The following is a 22,934-nucleotide window of genomic DNA, read 5'->3' on the forward strand; positions in this document are numbered from 1 at the left end:
TGTCTTCGGTGTTATCTTCGTGGGTTTCTCTGTACGTCTCGTTCTTAACCCTTCATCGAACGATGCACTGTATGTAAGTGCCGTCCTCACAAAGAGGATTTTTAACCTGCAACTCATCGAAATCGTATCCTAGTCACTCTTCTTTACATCTACACCAACTGAGATAAAGGGAAGCCTGTAAAGCTAGCTAACAGACAAACAACTGTTCCTGCACTTTTTGATTGTTTTGTCATGCTATACAACTTATTTTAATTTATTTTTTGATCATGTTTTTAATTAATTTTACTAGAACGGTAGCATATCAACAACATTCGACTTAAAAAGCCTTGTTCATCCTGTGAGGACGCAAGACTTCAACTTTGTCCAAATAAATACATGCTGAAAAGTATGTTGTTTCTTTGCCCTGTGAAGTAATGAACATGTCCATTGTTCTGTGCTGCAAAGTGCAGAATGTCATTTAATTTTAACTTTGATATGCTTAACTCGGAACATGGCGATATGGTTATTTGCACCTCGTGTCCATGGGTGACATGGGTGTATCCTCGGGGCTTCCATCCCCAACCGAGCGGGTAGGGGAACGGTCCCAGGGGGGTTAGCTGCGAATCAGAATAAGCAGCCAAACGGGTAGCGTTCACACACACACACACACACACACACACACACACACACACACACACACACACACACACACACAGAAATGACTGGCTCCGCATCCGACTGACTGTGTTGGAACGAATGACTCCGTATCCGACATTGTCGGACATGGAGCCACGGCCTTAGGATAGTTCTCCTATAACGCGTCTTAGCTAGCTTGAAATTTTGTATTATGTAAGAATGGACAATGAACTATATAGACTATAAAAATAAATTATGTAAGTGTTATGGATCACCGGGTAGCGTCTACTTCAAAGTCGGGTAGCGCGCTGTTTCGTCAGTCAATGGAGGAAATCGTCGGATTTGAGAGTAGTGCATTAGCCTCTCCTTAAACTCGTCATAACTTCCGTATTTTTCATCATTGAAGTTTGAAATTTTGTATTATGTGAGAATGGACGATGAACTAACTAGAAATATAAAAATAAAGTATATAAGTGCTATGGTTCAAGGTAGCGCGTGCTGGCGCGTGCTAGCGCGTGCTGGCGCGTAGTTTAGTCGGGCCGCCTCAAACGGGTATTTTATTCACAACGGACTTGGGACTATTTATGGAACTGTTTGTGAGACAGCCGATGGGTGAGCGGGTACAGCACATTATTAATTAGTACAGGGACATAAACATGCACACCTTTATATTCTGTTTCTAAACTGCAAAAATAAACGTTAAAATTGTATCGATCTATCCCGAAAAGTATAAAAAGTTATTCTCATACAGCTTGCGCTTCAACAAGAGAAGTAACTCTTGAAAATCAACATGCGGTAAATATTGCAGCAGAGCGAGTGTGGATTACTTGCATCGGAAGATGTTCGCTTCCAGCATACAGCTGAAATGCTGGACCTTTTCTGGCAAAACAGAGCTGAAGCAACTACGTATAGAAGCCAATCAAAATTTTTATCAAAGCTCATGGAAGAAACGTACCGGTAGGTATCGACTCCCGACTCCCTATGCAGATCCTGAGATTAACTGCAAAATATCTTTTCAGTACCACTTTCAGTTTCACAACCAGCATCTCCACAATACTTTAACTTTAATTACTAGATGTGTGAAAATTAGATAATAACTAAATAAGGGGTGGTCTGAATTTAAGTGTTGTAAATTCAAAGCTCACTATCCAGTGTCAGTACGTGCCATATTATTATTTGGTGGCAAGCGATTCACAGAGCGCGGTGATTTACAGAGCGCGGCGCTCTGAGCAGCGCGGCGATTATCGAAGTGCTGCGCCCTCACCAGAGCAGCGACTCTTGAGACAGTTCGTTTTTGTATCAGCAACATTTTTATATTATCTCAAATTAATTTTTTGTGATGATTTTACGAAAGTTATGTTTGTTACTAAAAGGTATAACATCTCAAACAGTTCGGATTGATATGCAGCCGCGCTTTCGGGCCATTTGGGGATCATGATTTTGCAGCCTTGACTCTGGAAGTGGAACACGTGCCGTTTTTCTGTTGTGATGGAAGTGGAAAACGTTTTGGAAACCCCATGTGAAAACTAGTTATGATAGCAGCTTGAGCTTGTAAGTAAGCATATTCTGTGTGTGCGTGCTTTTGTCTGTGTTTTCTTTTTCGTAGGGGCTACTGTTGCTGACGGGGTCTATGTCGACCAAAAGAGTGGGATTCCCTGTAGGTGGAGTTCCTGGAGCGGGATTCCCTGTAGACAGGGAATCCCACAGGGTGGAGTTTCAATAAAACTTGCAAACCATACTCGAATTTCTAAGAAATATCAAAAAAGATTGTAAAACATCAAATTCTACCGATGTCGCCAAGCATCACGTGACTTTCAGCGATATCAGTGACACGCTACAGGAACTAAATCCTGTGGTATTCCACTCTTTTGGTCGACATAGACCCCATCAGCAACAGTATCCCCTACGAAAAAGAAAACACAGACAAAAGCACGCACATATATATGAGGCTCAGTGATTATAGATTTCACTGTTCCTTTAACGGGTTTATTCCGTATTTTTATCTGTACTAATGGTATGGGTGGGTGAATGTGGGGAGTGAAGTAGTTGTTTGCTCAACCCATCCCGTTATTTTGTTTCTCCAAACAAGGAATCATTTGTGTATGATTTGTGGTGGAATTTCCTCCATGGTGTGTACTACTACTAGGATGTACTGTACTGAATGTACTATGGGTTATATTTTTCCCACATGTATGTGTACTATGCGTACAGGTTAATTGGAGGGAAAATGTAGTGGTTGTTTGTTTGCATCAGATGGTTTCGTCCTCCATTGATGCAGGCATAGTGTGTGTGTGTGCGTGCGTGTGTGGGTGTGTGTGACCATGTTTGAATTTATTCGGATTTAGTTCTCTTTCCTTGTTTGTATTATGATTGTGTAAGTGTAAAGCGCTCTGGGCTCGTCACCACGAGGTTTACGCGCTATATAAGTAATCGTTATTATTATTATTATTAACTCGCCAAACAGCAATGCTTCGTTGAAATTCTTTCTGGGGGCTCGTTTGTGCTGCACCTGCAGGGTATGCGACGACCGAACGTAGAGCTGGACAAACGCGTTCGTTTCAAAGTCCGAGATAGCTTTTTGCAACCTGTCAAAGGACTCGAACGTACTTCCTACTGTCAAAACTGCTTCGCTGTGAAGTCCGCTATCCATGACTAAAGTAAACCGGCCTGCATAGGGGTAGAAACGCACAACCACTACTAATGAACTGTTGAACACGTCTGTCCTCACTCGACCCACGCTTTAAAATAGCCGCCCAAACCGGATCAAACCGGAAGTAGAGCGCGGCCCTGGCGGGGAAATGCTTTGTGGCGTAATCAAAGCAAAGAAGGGAAAAGTTACGGGCGGCGTAAGTGTAGCCACTGCGATATCTTTTTTTCATTTATGTTTGCATGGCAGGGTACATAGGAACTGAAATTGAAATAGAAGGTGCAAAGACAGATTCAACAAGCTAAGTCATGATAAAGTTTGCCAACATTTGTAATTTAAACTTGACTCGCTTGTTTCACAAGGGAACATCATTTTCCCAACAAACAAACAAAAAAGTAAATTTTAAGGGGCTTATTGTCCGTCAGGTCTTAATTGCCTATATTGGACATGAATTGGTTTATACGATTCGAGTTTTTACGCCCTCACGGCTTTTGATGTATGTGTGTTTAGGTGGTATCAGCCATCTGCACTTATTATAGAATGACCAAGATCTTTAACGTGCCATTGTGGTGACACGGGGGTGGGAGATGGATACCGTCTCTAGGTCTGCACATGAAGTTGACCCGTGTCCGTCCCGGCCCGGATTCGAACCAGCGACCTCTCGATCACAAGTCCAGTGCTCTACCACCTGAGCTACCCGGGCCCCAAAAAGGAATGGCCTTTCTTTTATGGTAGGGGCTACTGTTACGCCTTTTTCAAGTCGTAATTCGACTCAGAAATTCTATAGTTACGGCATGACGTCATTTTACTGTCGTAACCCGCTCACTGCAGGCTTCGGTTACACCTTTTCCACGAGTCGTAGAGTCACTCGGCCAGACTTTGATTACGGCGCGGCGTGATCCTACCCGGACATTCTCTAGTTACAACATGACGCCATTTTACTGTTGTAATGTTGCGACCCATCTCGTCATCGACGCTTTTCCGGAAATGACCTGCGCTTTGTTGGAATTCCAACAATGGCCGCCATTGTAGGAATTCCAACTTTGCGCTATGAGATTCTAGAAATGTACTGCGCGCATAGTGAGAATTCTGCTCTTTCTTAGAATGCGATGTAAAATGATACAAGTCATGATGGCCCATGATGATCCTTGTGTTTTAAAGTGATCAATGCTTAGTCTTGAAAAAGCAGATGCATTGTATAACGCACCAAACCAACCGAATTACAAAAAGCAAAAACACTTTTGATAACTTCGGCGGGCTGTAACAACACAGTTCAACGACCCATCCCACTCAACCAAAACGCACCAATTTTACGTAATTTTTAACGTTTCAGATCTTACATTTTACAACAACAAAAACACAACAAGAGTGTTCCGATATAACTTTTCACTGGTAACTATCGATTGTAATAATTTTTTACTCAGTCTTAACTGATTATATATATTAAACTCACACAGTCTCTCTGGGCTGCAGAGACAGCATTACGTCCCTTTACTGAGTAGGCTCTTGTCACTGCATGGTAATCTAGGCTCTTGAAACGTAATGTGCAAGTCTGTGCGCGATATTGATGTGATTGATTGTTGCAAAATGTTGATTTAAATTAAAGATGATTTCAGCCTGTTGAAACAAACTAACACTCTACCCTGAGAAAAAAAATCATTGTGTAATGTGTTCAAAATAGATCGAGACAGCAGCAACAAGCTAGCTGCATGCGCTACTATGTCTCTGGTGTCACTGAGAGAATTGTTACACAGTGTACCCCCACACCCCCAATTCAAGACTTCCCCTGTATAAGACCTTGCTTTTTCATATACCTTATTCATGACCTGTGAAAAGGGTATACTTTTTTGTGCCAGTCGAAGAAATGCCATTTCTAGAACGAGGCAGCTCGTTTCCGGAAATGCGGCGCTTTGTTGGAAATCAAATGAGGTTTCGGGGCGGGGATGTAGCTCAGTCGGTAGCGCACTGGATTTGTATCCAGTTGGCCGCTGTCAGCGTGAGTTCGTCCCCATGTTCGGCGAGAGATTTATTTCTCAGAGTCAACTTTGTGTGCAGGCTCTCCTCGGTGTCCGAACACCCCCGTGTGTACACGCAAGCGCAAGACCAAGTGCGCACGAAAAAGATCCTGTAATCCATGTCAGAGTTCGGTGGGTTATAGAAACACGAAAATACCCAGCATACTTCCTCCGAAATTGGCGTATGGCTGCCTAAATGGCGGGGTAAAAAACGGTCATACACGTAAAATTCCACTCGTGCAAAAAAACGCGTGGGAGTTTCAGCCCACAAACGCAGAAGAAGAAGAAGAAAATGAGGTTTCGGGAAATCCCGATTATTCCAACTCTACCCTGGATTCTTACTTTGCGTCCAACACCAACACGCTCACTATTATTCATGCCCCTTGTTAGGACATACTTGTATGTACTGGTGGTTGATTTTCAAGATATCCTCTCAGTGATTGAGGCTTATATGAGGCTCAGTGATTATAGATTTCACTGTTCCTTTAACGGGTTTATTCCCTATTTTTATCTGTATTAATGGTACAGGTGAATGTGGGGAGTGAAGTAGTTGTTTGCTCAACCCATCCCGTTATTTTGTTTCTCCAAACAAGGAATCATTTGTGTATGATTTGTGGTGGAATTTCCTCCATGGTGTGTACTAGGATGTACTGTACTGAATGTACTGTTACTACTATGGGTTATATTTTTCCCGTATGTGTACTATGCCTACAGGTTAAAGGCACAGTAAGCCTCCCGTCACAGATACGGTCAGGCTTTTACACACAGTACAAACACCCTTTCATTTAAACACTCACCCCTCGCGCCCCCTAATTGGCGTAGAGGCGCGTCCCCCGGGTGGTGGATGGGGGAGCCTTCTCTACTAACTTCTGAGAGAAGGTCGCATCACTCTCGATGCCGTGAACCTAATTAGGATCTTTTTCTTGTTTCTTCTCTATTTCTGCCTCCCCAAAGTCCTTTTACTTTCCTTTTCTCACCCATAAAATTCTTCACTTTTTACCCTTGTTAAGTGGTTCTTGTATAGAATATAGTCAATGTTTGTAAAGATTTTAGTCAAGCAGTATGTAAGAAATGTTTAGTCCTTTGTACTGGAAACTTGCATTCTCCCAGAAAGGTCATATATTGTACTACGTTGCAAGCCCCTGGAGCAATTTTTTGATTAGTGCTTTTGTGAACAAGAAACAATTAACAAGTGGCTCTATCCCATCTCCCCCCTTTCCCTCGTCGCGATATAACCTTCGTGGTTGAAAACGATGTTAAACACCAAATAAAGAAAGAAAGAAAGAAAGAAACACTCGTGGCTCTATCCCATCTCCCCCCTTTCCCTCGTCGCGATATAACCTTCGTGGTTGAAAACGATGTTAAACACCAAGTAAAGAAAGAAAGAAAGAAAGAAACACTCACCGATTGAGAACATCCTAGGTGCCCTCTGTAAAGAGCAAACAATATTCAAAGAATTAATTTTTGCATGGTTTATCTTACCCCTGAGCCATCATGAACCCGTGTGACCCAGTTTCCCTTTTTCACAATGTAGTCGTCAGTTAGTCATTTGAATGCGACTCGATGTGAGCTTATCTACAATAGCACGTTTTTATGCACGAAACAAACGGCTGTGGTTCACAAGACCTCTAGCGATGTCCTTTGACTGTTGAGAGGAACGGCTATATATATATGGCCAAAAAAAAAAAAATAGGTGTGGTTACGGTAACATAGCCCAAAAAAATAGGGTAGGTAGGTAGGCAATCACTTTTTTTTTTTTTAACTTTTTTTTCTAATGTGTACAAATTAAACCTACTTGACAGGGAAATAAGTGTGCGACTCGGGCGCTTTCGCTTTCATAGCGTTTTTTGCACTCGTTTTTTTTTTTATTTTTTTTTTTTATGACAAATGTAATAAAAAGTTATAGGATCGGCCCCTAAAAATAGGGTAGGTCGGGTTACCGTAACCACACCTATTTTTTTTTAGGCCTATGCATAAACCGTCGTCTGCTACGACCCTTGCGTGATCCTGCTTCCGGGTTTTTCTTTTTCAAACTTTCAAAACTTCGAATTGTACTGATCTTGTCTTGATGAAAAAAATTCTTTTATGATTAAAGAATGTTTGTGTAACAAGCTGTCAATTTATTTTTTAGATTTTAAAAGTTAGGTCTAGCGCACGGTCCAAAAACTTTCTCATAATCATCGATCCACGGCTATCGCCAGTCACATCGATAGAATGAGATCCGAAGGGAAGTAACTCATTTTTTTTTGACAATCTGCAAAATTAATTCTTTAAAAATTGATCGCTCTTTACGTAGGGCACATAGGATGTTCCCGTTTGGTGAGCGTTCAAATGGAAGGGTGTTTGTACTGTGTGTGATGGTTTACAGGAGGCTTACTGTCCGGGCGTGATTTCCGGTAAGTTGAATATTCATAACAGCCGTCCAGCACCAAAACGAGGCGCCATTGTTGTAAAGCACCAAGTCCACGAAAATAAATTCTTTGAACATTTCTCACACTCGACAGAAAGCGGCCAGGATGTTCCCGTTCGGTGAGCGTTCAAATGGAAGTATGCTTTACGGGAGGCTTACTGTGCCTTTAATTGGAGAGAAAATGTAGTGGTTGTTTGTTTGCATCAGATGGTTTTGTCCTCCATTGATGCAGGCATAGTCCAACTCGCCAAACTGCAATGCTTCTTTGAAAGTCTTTCTGGGGGCTCGTTTGCGCTGCACCGGCAGGGTTCGCGACGACCGAACGCGTTCCTTTCAGAGTCCGAGATAACTTTTTGCACCCTGTCGAAGGACTCGAACGTACTTCCTACTGTCAAAACTGCTTCGCTGTGAAGTCCGCTATCCATGACTAAAGTAAACCGGCCTGCATAGGGGTAGAAACGCACAACCACTACTAATGAACTGTTGAACACGTCTGTCCTCACTCGACCCACGCTTTAAAATGGCCGCCCAAACCGGAAGTAGAGCGCGGCCCTGGCGGGGAAATGCTTTGTGGCGTAATCAAAGCAAAGAAGGGAAAAGTTACGGGCGGCGTAAGTGTAGCCACTGCGTTCTTTTATTCCACCCAAAACAACACTAATTAAGTAGGGTCTTAGGAAGGAAGATTTTTGGCAAAAACTGTACGTAATGGTCGAGCACAGTCTGTGGAATTTGATCCAGATAGTTTAGATATGCCGTGCTCTTCCAGTCACCCCATAACTTGATGACTACGCCAGGAATTCCCACAGACAAAGCGAACGTCGCAGCACCACGCCGGAAACTATGGCTAGAGTATCCAGGCCCGGCTAAGGCTTTCAGTTTCACCCTGGCGTTGAAAGTTGATCCTTTGAGCAGAATAGCTTGCGCGTCTGGTTGAGCTTGTTCATCGAACCAGAACGCATTCACTACAGCAGTCACAGGGTCAAGAGGGTGTGGTGCTAATTTCGGTCAAGTGATGCTGAGAATGTTCTCACGGAATAGGCTGCTTGCCATGGGGATTTGACCTTGACCTTTCAGCGACGCCATTCATTGTCGATTCATAGTACACATATCAAAGTACGCTTGGGACATACACAAACAAAAAACAGGGGTGGGACTCTTCCGCGAATGGTAAGGCGTCCGCCCCGTGATCGGGAGGTCGTGGGTTCGAACCCCGGCCGGGTCATACCAAAGACTTTAAAATTGGCAATCTAGTGGCTGCTCCGCCTGGCGTCTGGCATTATGGGGTTAGTGCTAAGACTGGTTGGTCCGGTGTCAGAATAATGTGACTGGGTGAGACATGAAGCCTGTGCTGCGACTTCTGTCTTGTGTGTGGCGCACGTTATATGTCAAAGCAGCACCGCCCTGATATATATGGCCCTTCGTGGTCGGCTGGGCATTAAGCAAACAAACAAACAAACTCTTCCGCGAATCCGCGGATTTCCGTGGACAAAACTTACGAAATCCGCTGGAGTAATCTATTTGTCCGCGTCAAATGATATTTAACTATTTTATTCTCAAACGGCATTTATTTCTCAAACAGTTCGGAATCGTATTTGGTACAGTCTTTGCCTTTGCCTTTTCCGGTTTGGGGAACAAAATGGCGCACCGCAAAGACATTGTCGAACGAAGCAAATGTTCAACATTGGATGAAAGTTTGAAAAACAAGTGGAGATGGGATGGGACAGGGGAGAAGGTTAATACAGAACTTATTGGAGAATTCATCACAGTATCTATAACTTGTTGACTGAATAATATGGAGAGAAGTGAAGATGGAACAGAACACTGGAGGCTTGAGAGTTAAATTGTGCTGACTGAAAACTCCTGATAACTAACACTTTAACAGTAAGTTTGAGCTTCAATGCATTAGGGCGTCACTTAGATCATACTATTGCCAGTATTGGATTATGGATACATGGTTCATTACGTATATATATGCACCATTACAATGTTACCCTTGTTGTGTGAAAGTGGTTTGTTTCTGTTTGGTTGAGGTAGTTTTGGGTTTGTTTGTTTTGTGTGTGTGTGTGTGTGTGTGTGTTTTGGGGGGAGCGAGAAGAATGTTTTTTTTACCTGATCCAAACAAGTACGATTTTACTTTCAGAATGCACCAGATTGCACAGATTTTAATGTACCATTAAATAAAAATCGAACCCCCCCAAGAAAAAAGTGATTTCCTCTTTTTGTCATCACAAGAGAGTCCAACCCATGAAAAAACATACAGTAACACACACAAAAACTGTTGCTACACGGCAGTTTGGAACACACTTTGTGACCCAGAAGTGGTTGTATGCTATGTAAATGTACATTATTTGCCAATCCTCGACACTCCGAAAAGAGATAGTGGAAGTCAATACATCATATTGGTTTTTCATTGGCTACTTCCTAATGGCTAGTTAGGGGGCATTTCATTGACAAAAGAGTTGTAGCAGAGCTTTTCATTGTCGGAGTGTATACAGACCTAGCAATCCTGTAAACACTCGGAGTGCGCATAGCTTTTGCCTTATTTCACCTTTTTATCGCTGATTTCTGCATACAATGATTACTTTGCATATAGTGATATATACTGAGGGGCGCGTGCCATGTTTGTAGTTTGTGAAAACAAAACACTTTTGAAAGACAAGACCACGACTTTTTTCACTTGAAAAATTGAAAATGGCTGTTCAGATGTTCCTGTGGCGGCTGTGCTATTTTGGTGGTTGTGATGTCGTGTGGGAAGAATTACCATAACGACCAGCTGCCATAGATTTATTTTTGGTACTGCAAGTGCAAGCAGAACCATTGCACCATTTCATCCTCGGTTTTTTTCAAATACATGTACATGTACCACATGTTTTGTTCTTTTTCTACAGTAATGCTGTGAACAGTGGGGAACCATCAAGGCCTTCATTAGTGACCAGACAGGTACATGCAGAAGCTTCTCACTGCAGCATGGAGGAAGGAGACACAGCAATTCTGTCTGACATCAAGATAGAGATTGATGTCGCAGAAGAGACACCGCAGTACTGGCACATGACGGAACCAGAGCCATACGGTAAGGTTAACCAAACCTCTCTAACACTAAAACAACAAATGCAACATCCTCAATATACAATGTGCCTTGCTGAACAAATGCTAGCTTTTAATTGTTAAAGTGACATCTTTTAGGTGTGTTACTGTTAGTGTTAACAAAACCTATGTAAAGAGAATTTTTTCTTGTAGACAAAATAGTTTACGGTAAGTGAAGCTTTGTATACAGCAGTACATCGCTGAGAAAAAAATCTGCCTTTTTGTGCAGCTCATTGTAAACTTAACATCGATAAGGCAGTTTATGTTGAAACATACGATCGACTGAATTATAAGTGAATAGGCCAATAATTCCCCTGCCATATTCAACAAACAGATTGCTTTTGTAAGACGTAGTGGCTATACAGTAGAACTGATTGCTTTTATAAGACGTAGTGGATATGTTACAGGCATTAAGTGAAACCAGGCATTACGCGTAATGCCTGAAATGTTCAGGCATTACGCGTAATGCCTGTGACCACTAGGCATTACACGTAATGCCTAAAAATACCAGGCATTACACATAATGCCTGAAATTTGTGTCTCAAAATTACGCTTATTGCCTGAAGCAATTCAGGCAATACACACAACATAAAAGCCTATTGCACTGAACAGTTATCCATTACCTCTTGGATGACGGTGAGAACATTTGTTAAGGACAAAGTGTTGACAAAATGTCATGGTGTGAATATAGTAACTTGACATTCGATCAAGTGAGCTTTGAAATGATTGCACATTTTATTTTGCGATTATGAGTGATGGTTCGCAATGCAAAATAATGTATTTCTGCCATAGTGTTCACCACAGTTTGAATTTCACGTACTTGTGAGTGCATGTCACAATGGAAAGCCGAGGTCCAATATTTCCAGTCGAGTTTTCACCAGTTGCTTATTCGTCACCATGGAGGATAATGAAAAAGAACAATTGTTTACTCGACGTTTGTTTGAACATTATGAAAAGGACGGCAGAAAGTTGCTCCTGAAAGCTGTGTACTTCAGAACAATCGAAGAAGTAAAAGCTGCCTTCCAGAAAACGACAAAGTCACGTCATGAGTATCATCTCTTGGGAAAGTAAGTGATGTGTGGTGTTTGTCAAAAACAGATTTGAGTGTTGGTATTCAGCTCTACGTCTATCGTAAAACAATACTGAAACCGGGTTATCTCCAATGCTGTCTCTGATAGAGTAGTTGACACATAATTATAATGTCAAAGGGAGGATATGCTGGTAGCATGGATGAGCGAGAACAAGACTACGAACTGGACTGCTGGTATCAAATTTGTCCAGTTTAGAAAGAACACGAGTCACCACGCCGGTATAGGCAGATCGCCATTTAAAGCAATGTTTGGCACGGAAGCCAAGATCGGTCTGAGATAAACAACGTTGCCCGATAGACTTGATCGAAACGGAGGAAGAATTACAAAAGGCATTATTGTAACCAAATGAAGACATCGACATGCCCCAAGCTGAAAGTCAGACGCCTGGGCCGTCTTTTGGTGCAATACCCCAAGCTGAAAGTCAGACGCCTGGGCCGTCTTTTGGTGCAATGCCCCAAGCTGAAAGTTGGACGCCTGGACCGTCTTTTGGTGCAATAGGCTACTGAGCTTTACTGGCCGATGTAAATGCGTTATATATTGTGTGTAAAAAATGTCTGTTTGTCTGTCTGTAAAAAATTCCATTTCAAAACGGCAGAAATTAATATGTAAGCGCCTAGGGCTATATCTAGATTAGGCGCATAAAAATGATCACAATAATAATAATAATAATAATGCCCCAAGCTGAAAGTCAGACGCCTGGACCGTCTTTTGGTGCAATGCCCCAAGCTGAAAGTTGGACTCCTGGACCGTCTTTTGGTGCAATGCCCCAAGCTGAAAGTCGGACGCCTGGACCGTCTTTTGGTGCAATGCAACAACAACAAATCAACAACCAACAACAAACCACCACCCACCAACCACCCACCAACCAACCACGACCCACCACGACCAACTACCATACAACCAACCACCACCAACCACCACCAACCACCCACGAACCACCAACAAACATCAACAGAAACCTCACCAACGACAATTGCAGAGATGTTTCAGGCATTATATACGTTTAGGCATTACGTGTAGTGCCTGGTCACAGGCCTGAAAATTTCAGGCATTACACGTAATGCCTGGTTTCACTTAATGCCTGAAACAGGTTTCAGGCATTACGTGTAATGCCTGACAATGATTTTCAGGCATTACACGTAATGCCTGGTATTTTTAGGCATTACGTGTAATGCCTAGTGGTCACTGGCATTACGCGTAATGCCTGAACATTTTAGGCATTACACGTAATGCCTGGTTTCACTTAATGCCTGTAACAGATATACAGTAGAACAGATTGCTTTTACGAGGTATGATCCAAACAAAATGATCAAACCCCGATTATACAAGTCTCAGGCCACTGATCATCATTTGAAAGGCCAAACATTTAACTGGTATACCTCCAAAAGACAACGTCATTTGGTTACTACATCATACATGACGAGGTTTTAAGATACGTCACTTTTAGGTTGTGCTTCAAAATGGTTTTTTTTGTCAAGCACCATGAAAATCTTCACTTCTTTGAAGAGTGTAGCTGGGTAATGGTAAAACGAAAATGTCTACAAAGCTGAAGAATGTTACATGAATCAAAGCTGTTCCATATTCGACAATCTGACAAAAGAAAAGGGAATTTGAAACTGGGGAAAAGGGGAATAACTCGGACAAGCCAAAAAGATTTCCGAAGAGTGCTTTAAACGAGAATAATATAGCTGCTGTGTCAACATTTTAGAACTAAGATTAAAAAGTGTACATGCGGGTATAAAGAGCAAAACATCAACTTTCATATGGAACAATGATCTTCCAGCTCCCATGGGGTCGCCTTCACGCGGCGGGAGTGTTTCCACAGAGCTACCCCACCCCTTTACTTCTCTTCTTTTGTCTTATTTCTGCCTTACCAGTCCTTTCACCTATATTTCCTTCCAAGAAAATTCTCCCTACTATTCCCTGCAGATTTCCAATTCTTTTCTTGTTGTCTTATTTCTATCTGACTGGATCCATCACCTTTATTTCACTTACCAAAAGTCTTCTTTTCCACATCCTTATTTCTCTGCACCCCGCATGTCGTAAGAGGCGACTAACGGATTATGTTTCTCCTTTTACCCTTGTTTAGTGGTTCTTGTATAGAATATAGTCAATGTTTGTAAAGATCTCCCCCTTTCCCCGTCGCGATATAACCTTGAATGGTTAAAAACGACGTTAAACACCAAATTTCTTTGGAAAGAAAGATGTCTCTAGCTGAAGTTATTTAGTGGATGAATACGATCGTGAGTTAAGTACCAATGTCTTGAATTTATGGCAGACTTTTCCAGAGAAAATAATATTGTACGTGTTGCTTGATGTTTCCAGTGGAACACCGCGTATCACAGTCAGGCACGTTGGAACCAGGCACTCTCTTCACTTTTTCACACACTAAAACACCACTCTTCAGGCGACTATGCGGCAAATGTTGTAATCCCTGTCTGTCACAGATATCATATTCATAAACATCCAGCAATAGTGATGCTCTGCTATCTAATTAAAAATATATTAATCACAAAGCTATTCTCATCCGTCCACGACGCGAGACCATGCCTTGACTGACTAAATGAAAGTTTTCCCACCAAATTTCTCCTCTTCCCGCAAATTTTGGTGACCTAGTTAATCTCAGACAAAACCAAACATGTGGGCTGGGGAGCGAAATGCACGCTCACAGTGCCGTTATGTATCTGGACTCAACCTGAAACCAACGGTCACATTCGTAATTAACAACCGCAAACTATATCTTTTGTTCAAAAAAAAGGTGTCTAACAAGTCCGTTTCAATTTGTTAGATTCACAGACTTTACATTTGGTTTATTATGGCAAAGACAATGGTCAATATATTTTCTCTAGAGAATGCAGTCAGTTTGTGTAACCAGGGTTCCACTGTTCCAAAAGCCGGCTAGACTGACCGACACGTCTTGAAAACGGTAACGATGTTGATACCTTGGGAACTGTAAAACCAAGACACAGAGCTACATAGTGGCGCCAGTATATTGGATAAAACATTAGAAAGCAGTGACACATTGAACTCTAGGTGGTTCCTCAAGTTCTTGACATCCGATTGTTGGTGCGAGTTTCCACTCTGGTTCTGCACCAAGAGAGAGGGTATTTCTACTCTTCAGTCTACAACACGAAGTCAGGTTGACCGGTTGCGTCAGTGTTTGGCACTGCATAACTTTGACCATGTGCTCAATTGTATTACACAGTGAACAAATGCGTGCGCGACGGTGTGTGTGTATGTGTGTGTCCGTGTAATCTGCACTCAGCGGATTTATTGCTAGTGTCAATAAAATCATTGCCACTAATAATGGTTCCAAACAACCGTCAGAAAAAAAGGTGAATATCACACACAAAAACAACACACACACACACACACACACACACACACACACACACACACACACACACACACACACATACATGTTTTGACACCGTTAAGTTGACTTTTTTTCCGTTATGTTGACTTTTTTGACGGAAAGAATGTTATCACACCATTGAAATGACATTCTTTCCGTCCTCTATAGGCGACGAAATAGGTCAAATTTTGTGCATTTTTTAGTGGAAAATGCTTCGATGCCGGAGCGGGTACTGGACCCAGTGCCGTTGTAGTGCAAGTGAGGCACTGCATCCAGTGCCGTTGTTGTGACGTCAAAACAACGGGGTGCGTCAAAACAATTCGGCTCCATTTTCAGGCCAAAGTCAAAACGACGCGGTCTTAACAAACACACACACACACACACACACACACACACACACACACACACACACACAAACAGACACACACACATAACGGGAATTTACAGAGGTTCACAAGAAAGGCACACAGCAAGAAGAGGTATGCAGTCAGCTGTTGGCCTGTTTAATCAAGTGGAATGCCTTGGCCACTGCATCCACCAGACTAGGTAACCTGAGACCTGTTGGTCACTGAAACATAAGGTAATCAAAGCCACTGAAACGTCTCTCCAAATGTGGCGAACCATCCCTGGTCTCGCCTGTCACACAGTCAGATATATAACATCATAACATTGCCCTGGATGAGTAACCCAATTTAGCCGCAGGCGATGTTCCACGGCATAGAAGCGCTGTACAGGGCTTTGCTGCTCCCTTTTCGTTGTAATCTTAAAAGTGTACACTGTACAGTTTTATAACGATGAGCGAGTCACTGAACACGGCCACTGTCTTTGCTTGTTGCAGAGAAACTGAGCACAAGATGTAACCAGTTTCTCAACGACAATTTAACTGTACATTTTTGATTTGTTGATGATTCCATTATTCTTGTTATTTTACTTTGAGACGATGATAAACTTGACACACCGCCGAAGCTCATTATAAAAGATCATCACAAGACAAGCGACAGACGAGATGCACTGAGAACTTTTGTTTGTTTATATTTCTTTTAAACTTAGTAAGTGATCTCCAAATTATGCTTTCTCTGTAAGTTTAATTTTGTGGGAAGCATTCTCCATTTCTCGTGTTTTGAATTTGGCGCTGAGAGTTTGTTTACATCCGCTTGCGGCATTCAACTACCTTGACCTTCCCTTTGTAATTGGGACATTTCTAAAACGTTATGACGCACGTATTTTCCATCGGCCCTGTACTGATTTTCTGAAAGTAAAGTTCTTACTTTAAACTTTTAATGCCAACAATGTTACAAACACGACCACTTTAGCAGCTTTCAAGCTGATGTGGAAACAAATTATTTTTGTAATCTCTAGCCGACCCATCACTAGCCTGGGCATACTTCCGGAAAAGTACTGAACTCAAGTAACATATTTTCGACTGTTTAATTTTAATTTTGTCTCCCAACATTCTCCTCTTTAATATGAGCGTATAATTAATTCAATGTTGAACTTTAATATTACTCTAAACCGAGTTCTCGTTCCAACGGAGTTTGTTGCCATGGAGAAATAAACAAGCAGCCATGCATCGTCTGCTAGGCCCAGCCCGTCGCAGGCAGACTTTGATAGAAATAAAATTAACAGTACAGCGGGTTGTGCAGAATAAAAATAGAACATGCAGGCGAGTGGGTTGGCATGTGACGGCTTGTTGTGACAACTCGCTCATCATATCGGAACCGCGTTTACTTTACGCAGGACTACCTTATGAATAGGCTCCGCCAAGACCCATGGGTATTTCGGCCTGTTGGAACTCGGCCTTTAAAAGGGGGGGTGGGGGGGTTCCACTGAATAAAATGATTTCTTGAGAAGCCAGTGGTTGCATTTACAACATTTAATTTAATTCATCAGCTAATGTCCACTATGCACAGGGATCACCCACGCTGTTCATTTCTGGTATGTGACCAAGTGGACAGATGGTCGTATTCCATGCAAAGACCGGCAAAATGTGAGATGGTTTGGCGAACTGTTTTCCTGAGAAATTGTGTGCCTTTAAAGTGACATCTTTTTCTGTCTTTCCTTAACGTCTCGTCTTTTCTTTCAGGAAGAGAATATTTCTGTCTTTGCGAGTTGTGAATTTCTATCTTTCAGGAATGCTGTCTTACATAACTTCAGAAAAGGTATGTAAACATTTTCATCACGAGACTTACAAAAGATTTTTGCATTTTCTGTTACAGCACCAGCAGGTGAAGATTTCAAGGCGGACAAAACAGTCAACTTGCAGATGGAGCGTACATCAGAAATACCAACATCGTCCAGTGCTCACAGCAACGTTGTTTGGCTAAAACAAGAGGCAGCTGAAATACCAACATTGTCCAGTGCTCACAGCGACGTTGTTAGACTGAAACAAGAGGCAGCTGAAATACCAACATCATCCAGTGCTTACAGTGAAGTTGTTAGGCAAAAACAAGGGGCAGCAAAAATCCCAATTGATTTTGGAACCATTGCAGACACAGCTTCATTTTCAGAACAAGATTGGGGTACATGTTCTATTGATATCAAGCGTGAAAAAGACGGTGTGGGGGAGGGTGGAGCAAGGCCAGTGATGGAGGTCTCCGACAAGTGCAAAGAGGAGTGTACATGCAATGCGGGGCAGGACTTCAAGACTGAGGCATTACCAGCTGTGACCGAGACCAGCAGTTCTGCAGCTGAAGACATCCCTGCAACAAGTGTGTATGCGCATGGTGAGAGTTTTGTTTGTGGTGGTGTGGAAGTTGAAGAGGACAGGAAACCAGACATTGCACGTGACTGTGTAACGCAAGCAGCATTTTGTCCTCTGCCTGCAGGCTGTTACTGTCAAGTGGGAGTGAAACAAGAGCCAGTAGAACCCACACAACACGTTGAGAGTGTGGAACACAGTGACTTGAAATCCTCTGACACCTTCACCTGTGAGACTGCAAGAGTCAAGGCTGTTGTGGTGGAGAAATGTTCAGCTACAGAATCTGTGGTCACTGCAAGTAAGACAAAGACATCACTGGACAAAGGGACAAGTCACAGGACAAAGGAAAAAGGAACAATAATCAGAACACCTATCTTTAGCAGAACGTTAGTGAAAGAAAAACATATTGTTTTAGATGGATCTTCGAGTGGTAAAGATAAATCTCCTTGTTTGAAGAACAATTTGACAAGATGTGCACTCCCATACAGTAAGAAACGACAATATGTCTGTTCCACGAGTGCAGTTACACATGATTCAAAGCATCAAGTAAAAAATCACATGTTGACAAGAGAAAGACCACATGCCTGCCTTAAATGTACAACAATATTTGGTCAAAAGGGGGGTGTAAACAAACACATGTTAACACATACAACTGAACAGCCACATGCCTGTCCTCATTGCGAAGAGAAATTTGCTCTGAAAGAGCATTTAAAGACCCACATGTTAACACATGCAGCAGAAAAGCCACATGCCTGTCCTCATTGTTCAAAGAAATTTGCTCAGAAATGGGTTTTGAAAACCCACATGTTGACACATACAGGAGAAAAGCCACATGCCTGTCCTCGTTGTTCAAAGAAATTTGCTCGGAAAGAGGTTTTGAAGATCCACATGTTGACACATACAGGAGAAAAGCCACATGCCTGTCCTCATTGTTCAAAGAAATTTGCTCGCAAAAGTGATTGGAAGATCCACATGTTGACGCATACAGGAGAAAAGCCTCATACCTGTCCTCATTGCAAAGTGAAATTTGCTCAGAAAGGGCATTTAAAGACCCACATGTGGACACATACAGGAAAAAAGCCACATCCCTGTCCTCATTGTTCAAAGAAATTTGCTCAGAAAGGGCATTTAAAGACACACATGTTGACACATACAGGAGAAAAGCCACATGCCTGTCTTCGTTGTTCAAAGAAATTTGCTCGGAAAGAGTTTTTGAACACCCACATGTTGACACATACAGGAGAAAAGCAACATGCCTGTCCTCATTGCAAAGTAAAATTTGCTCTGAATGGGCATTTAAAGACCCACATGTTGGCACATACAGGAGAAAAGCCTCATACATGTTCTCATTGCAAAGTGAAATTTGCTCACAAAGGGCATTTAAAGACCCACATGTTGACACATACAGGAAAAAAGCCACATGCCTGTCCTCATTGTTCAAAGAAATTTGCTCAGAAAGGGAATTTGAAGACCCACATGTTGACACATACAGGAGAAAAGCCACATGCCTGTACTCGTTGTTCAAAGAAATTTGCTCGGAAAGAGTTTTTGAAGACCCACATGTTGACACATACAGGAGAAAAGCCACATGCCTGCCCTCATTGCAAAGTAAAATTTGCTTGGAAAAGGTATTTAAAGACCCACATGTTGACACATACAGGAGAAAAGCCTCATACCTGTCCTCATTGCAAAGTGAAATTTGCTCACAAAGGGCATTTAAAGACCCACATGTTGACACATACAGGAGAAAAGCCACATGCCTGTCCTCGTTGTTCAAAGAAATTTGCTCGGAAAGATGGTTTGAAGACCCACATGTTGACACATACTGGAGAAAAGCCACATGCCTGTCCTCAATGCAAAGTAAAATTTGCTTGGAAATGGTATTTAAAGACCCACATGTTGACACATACAGGAGAAAAGCCTCATACCTGTCCTCATTGCAAAGTGAAATTTGCTCACAAAGGGCATTTAAAGACCCACATGTTGACACATACAGGAGAAAAGCCACATGCCTGTCCTCGTTGTTCAAAGAAATTTGCTCGGAAAGATGTTTTGAAGATCCACATGTTGACACATACAGAAGAAAAGCCTCATACCTGTCCTCATTGCAAAGTGAAATTTGCTGAGAAAGGGACTTTGAAGACCCACATGTTGACACATACAGGAGAAAAGCCACATGCCTGTCCTCATTGTTCAAAGAAATTTGCTCTGAAAGATTATTTGAAGTCCCACATGTTGACACATACAGGAGAAAAGCCACATGCCTGCCTTATTTGCACAGCAAAATATTCTCGCGAAAATAGTTTGAAAATCCACATGTTAACACATACAGTCGGAATCGTTTATAACGTAACCGGTTATAACGAATATTGGTCATAACGAACATTTTATTTTTTCCCTGCCAGCGCTGTTCTTAGTTATCACTAAAAACAAACTGGTTATAACGAAACCGGTTATAACGAGAAACTGCTTATAACGTCAACATTTCTTGTTCCCAGACCAGAAAAAGAACCGGTTAGAACGAAACTATGACGCAAATCCAACTTTTTCGTAACTTATGACTTATGACGTCAACTTTGGGAAGTAATTCATACAACAAGATGGCGACTAAATATTGATTATAACGAACATTTTATTTTCTCCCTGCCAGCGGTGTTCTTAGTTATCACTATAACGAAACCGGGTATAACGAATATTGGTTATAACAAACATTTTATTTTTTCCCTGCCAGCGGTGTTCTTAGTCATCACTAAAAAACAAACCGGTTATAACGAAAATGCAAAGCAGAAACAAAGGTATAACTTTTGCAACTTGAATTTGTTTGTTCTGTTATAGAGTCACGCTGCAGTTAATTTTCCTTATTCAAATGTATCGTTGCTGATCTGTGTTGACCATTTCATTTTGCGTTCATTTATGGGAAGATTATTATTCAACGACACTATTATTTTAATCCAACTGGATTGCTAGTGTCGCGATAGTTAAGCATTTGTAAACACTGTCAAGTTGTACAGGTTATTTTTGTGCTTCAGTTTTAGTTTGAAAAAAGAATCCATTTTTCCATAAATATGTAGTTCCAAAAGACAAGGATAATTAAATTCATTACAAATGAATTTATTTGAATTGTTTTCACCAGTTTCTATTTGTAAATTGCTTGATAGTTTAAGTAAACATCTAAGTGTTGTTTTTTTGTCTATTTTCTTTTCCGCCTGCAAAACAAAGCCCTTATTTTATACATCAATTTTTAGACACCAGGTCTTTTGTTGCTGTTTTTGTTGTTGTTTTTATTTCATTGTTATATTCTTGGGTACAAGGTTATGGCCTAATAAACAGATTTGTTGAAGAACAGAATTCGATGTGTTTGTGTGTGTGTGTGTGTGTGCGTGTGTGTGTGTGTGTGTGTGTGTGTGTGTGTGTGTGTGTGTGTGTGTAGTTGTGTGTGTGTGTGTGTGTGTTTATTGTTTCAGGCAAACTTTGGTATTTCTGTTGAAAACGATCTCTGCTTAATTATTCATTTATTTGACCGTTGTGGCCCGGTAGCTCAGTTGGTAGAGCACTGGACTTGTGATCGAAAGGTCGCAGGTTCGAATTCGGGCCGGGACGGACACGGGTCAACTTTATGTGCAGACCCAGAGACGGAAGCCATGTCCCACCCCCGTGTCATCACAATGGCACGTAAAAGACCTTGGTCATTCTGCCATAAGTGCAGGTGGCTGAATACACCTAAACACGCAGACACCTGGGTAGCGCGACTCCGTTGCTGCTAGCTTTCCACTGGGAGGAAGCGACCCGAATTTCCCAGCGATAAAGTAATGAAAAAATGAAAAAGAAAAAAAATGAAAAAAAGACATAACAGTTGATAATTCTCCACTTGAATCTCCAGCTTTCCCTAGGCCTGTTGCATGCCCCATACCCCCCCCCCCTCTCTCTCTCTCTCTCTCTCTCTCTCTCTCTCTTTCGCCATCTCTCTCTGTCTCTCTCTCTCTCTCACACACTCTCTCCGTGTATCTCTCTCTCTCTCTCTCTCTCTCTCTCTCTCTCTCTCTCTCTCTCTCTCTCTCTCTCTCTCTCTCTCTCTCTCTCTCTCTCGCTCTCTCCGTTTGCGGAGAGACTATGAATGCCTCTGCTTAAAGAAAGTGAAATCGTGTTGGCGTTGTGGGGATTTAATGTAGCGCATCGTTCATCCCTGTTCGAACTGTTCAATTTTATTTTATTATATTCTGTATGTGTATGAGTGCAGTGCTAGCAGGAACATTTATAATTGCTGTGCATCGAACGCTTATAACATTTCGCAGAATTTTTTTAAATCCTGATTTACTACTTCTCACTTGACTTTTCCCTTAAGTTAGCCAGTTACTGAAGTCGTAACTTGTTTGCTTCACTTTTTACTCTTTGTGAATTAATTTTTCTCCGTGTTTGTTTATTGATTTCATCTCTCAGATTTTTGGTTGTTGTTAATAATTTTGTTTATTATATTATGAATTTAAACGTGTCAGGTTGGACATCTTAATGTCTATCATCTCGTTAACAAAGTGCCTGATATATGCGTGCTGCTAAACCAAAGCTCAAAGCCAGTTCATGTTTTTGGGATGAGCGAAACACGGCTCGACTCGAGAATTGCCGATAACTTGATTTACATTCCCCAATACTCTGTTTTGCGACGCGACAGCGCAAGGAAGAATCAGACAGGCATTGCAGTCTATATTCATGAATCAATTTCTGAATTTGCAACACGAAGAACTGATTTAGAGGACGACAATATTGAGTGCATTTGGATTGAAGTAAAAAACTGTAAATCCTCGCCTCTGCTCATAGGTTATATATATCGTAACCCTGCCGAAACGTCGATTTGGTCAGAATATTTCATTCAGATGATGGATAAAGTCAAATCACGCAATAAAGATATTGTATTGCTTGGAGATTTTAATATTAATCTGAATAAGCCTCAAACAGTATGGAATTCAACAACAACTTTATTAGGTCTTCATCAACTGGTTCTGAACCCAACAAGAATAACAGACA

The 22,934-nt window shown here is 41.7% G+C and overlaps 1 protein-coding gene and 1 long non-coding RNA gene across 2 annotated transcripts; both read left to right on the forward strand.

Annotated features, from left to right (window-relative positions):
* The first annotated feature begins 2,039 nt into the window (after positions 1-2,039).
* LOC138950122 (uncharacterized) lies at positions 2,040-17,754 on the forward strand. Its single transcript, XR_011450512.1, has 3 exons — positions 2,040-2,166; positions 10,576-10,757; positions 17,434-17,754. It is a non-coding gene; the product is annotated as an uncharacterized lncRNA (long non-coding RNA).
* A 172-nt stretch (positions 17,755-17,926) lies between these two features.
* Positions 17,927-21,182, forward strand: LOC138951113 (zinc finger protein 268-like). The gene has a single exon (XM_070322765.1). The coding sequence runs from the start codon at positions 18,474-18,476 to the stop codon at positions 20,292-20,294; it is 1,821 nt and encodes a 606-aa protein (XP_070178866.1). The 5' UTR covers positions 17,927-18,473; the 3' UTR covers positions 20,295-21,182.
* The last annotated feature ends 1,752 nt before the right edge of the window (positions 21,183-22,934 follow it).

Source organism: Littorina saxatilis, linkage group LG16, assembly GCF_037325665.1.
Source record: "Littorina saxatilis isolate snail1 linkage group LG16, US_GU_Lsax_2.0, whole genome shotgun sequence".
NCBI classification, from domain to species: Eukaryota; Metazoa; Mollusca; class Gastropoda; order Littorinimorpha; family Littorinidae; genus Littorina; species Littorina saxatilis.

Bases quoted from the DNA above. Each gene is read 5' to 3' on its own strand.
- LOC138951113 (XM_070322765.1), top strand. From the start codon at position 18,474: ATGTTGACAAGAGAAAGACCACATGCCTGCCTTAAATGTACAACAATA.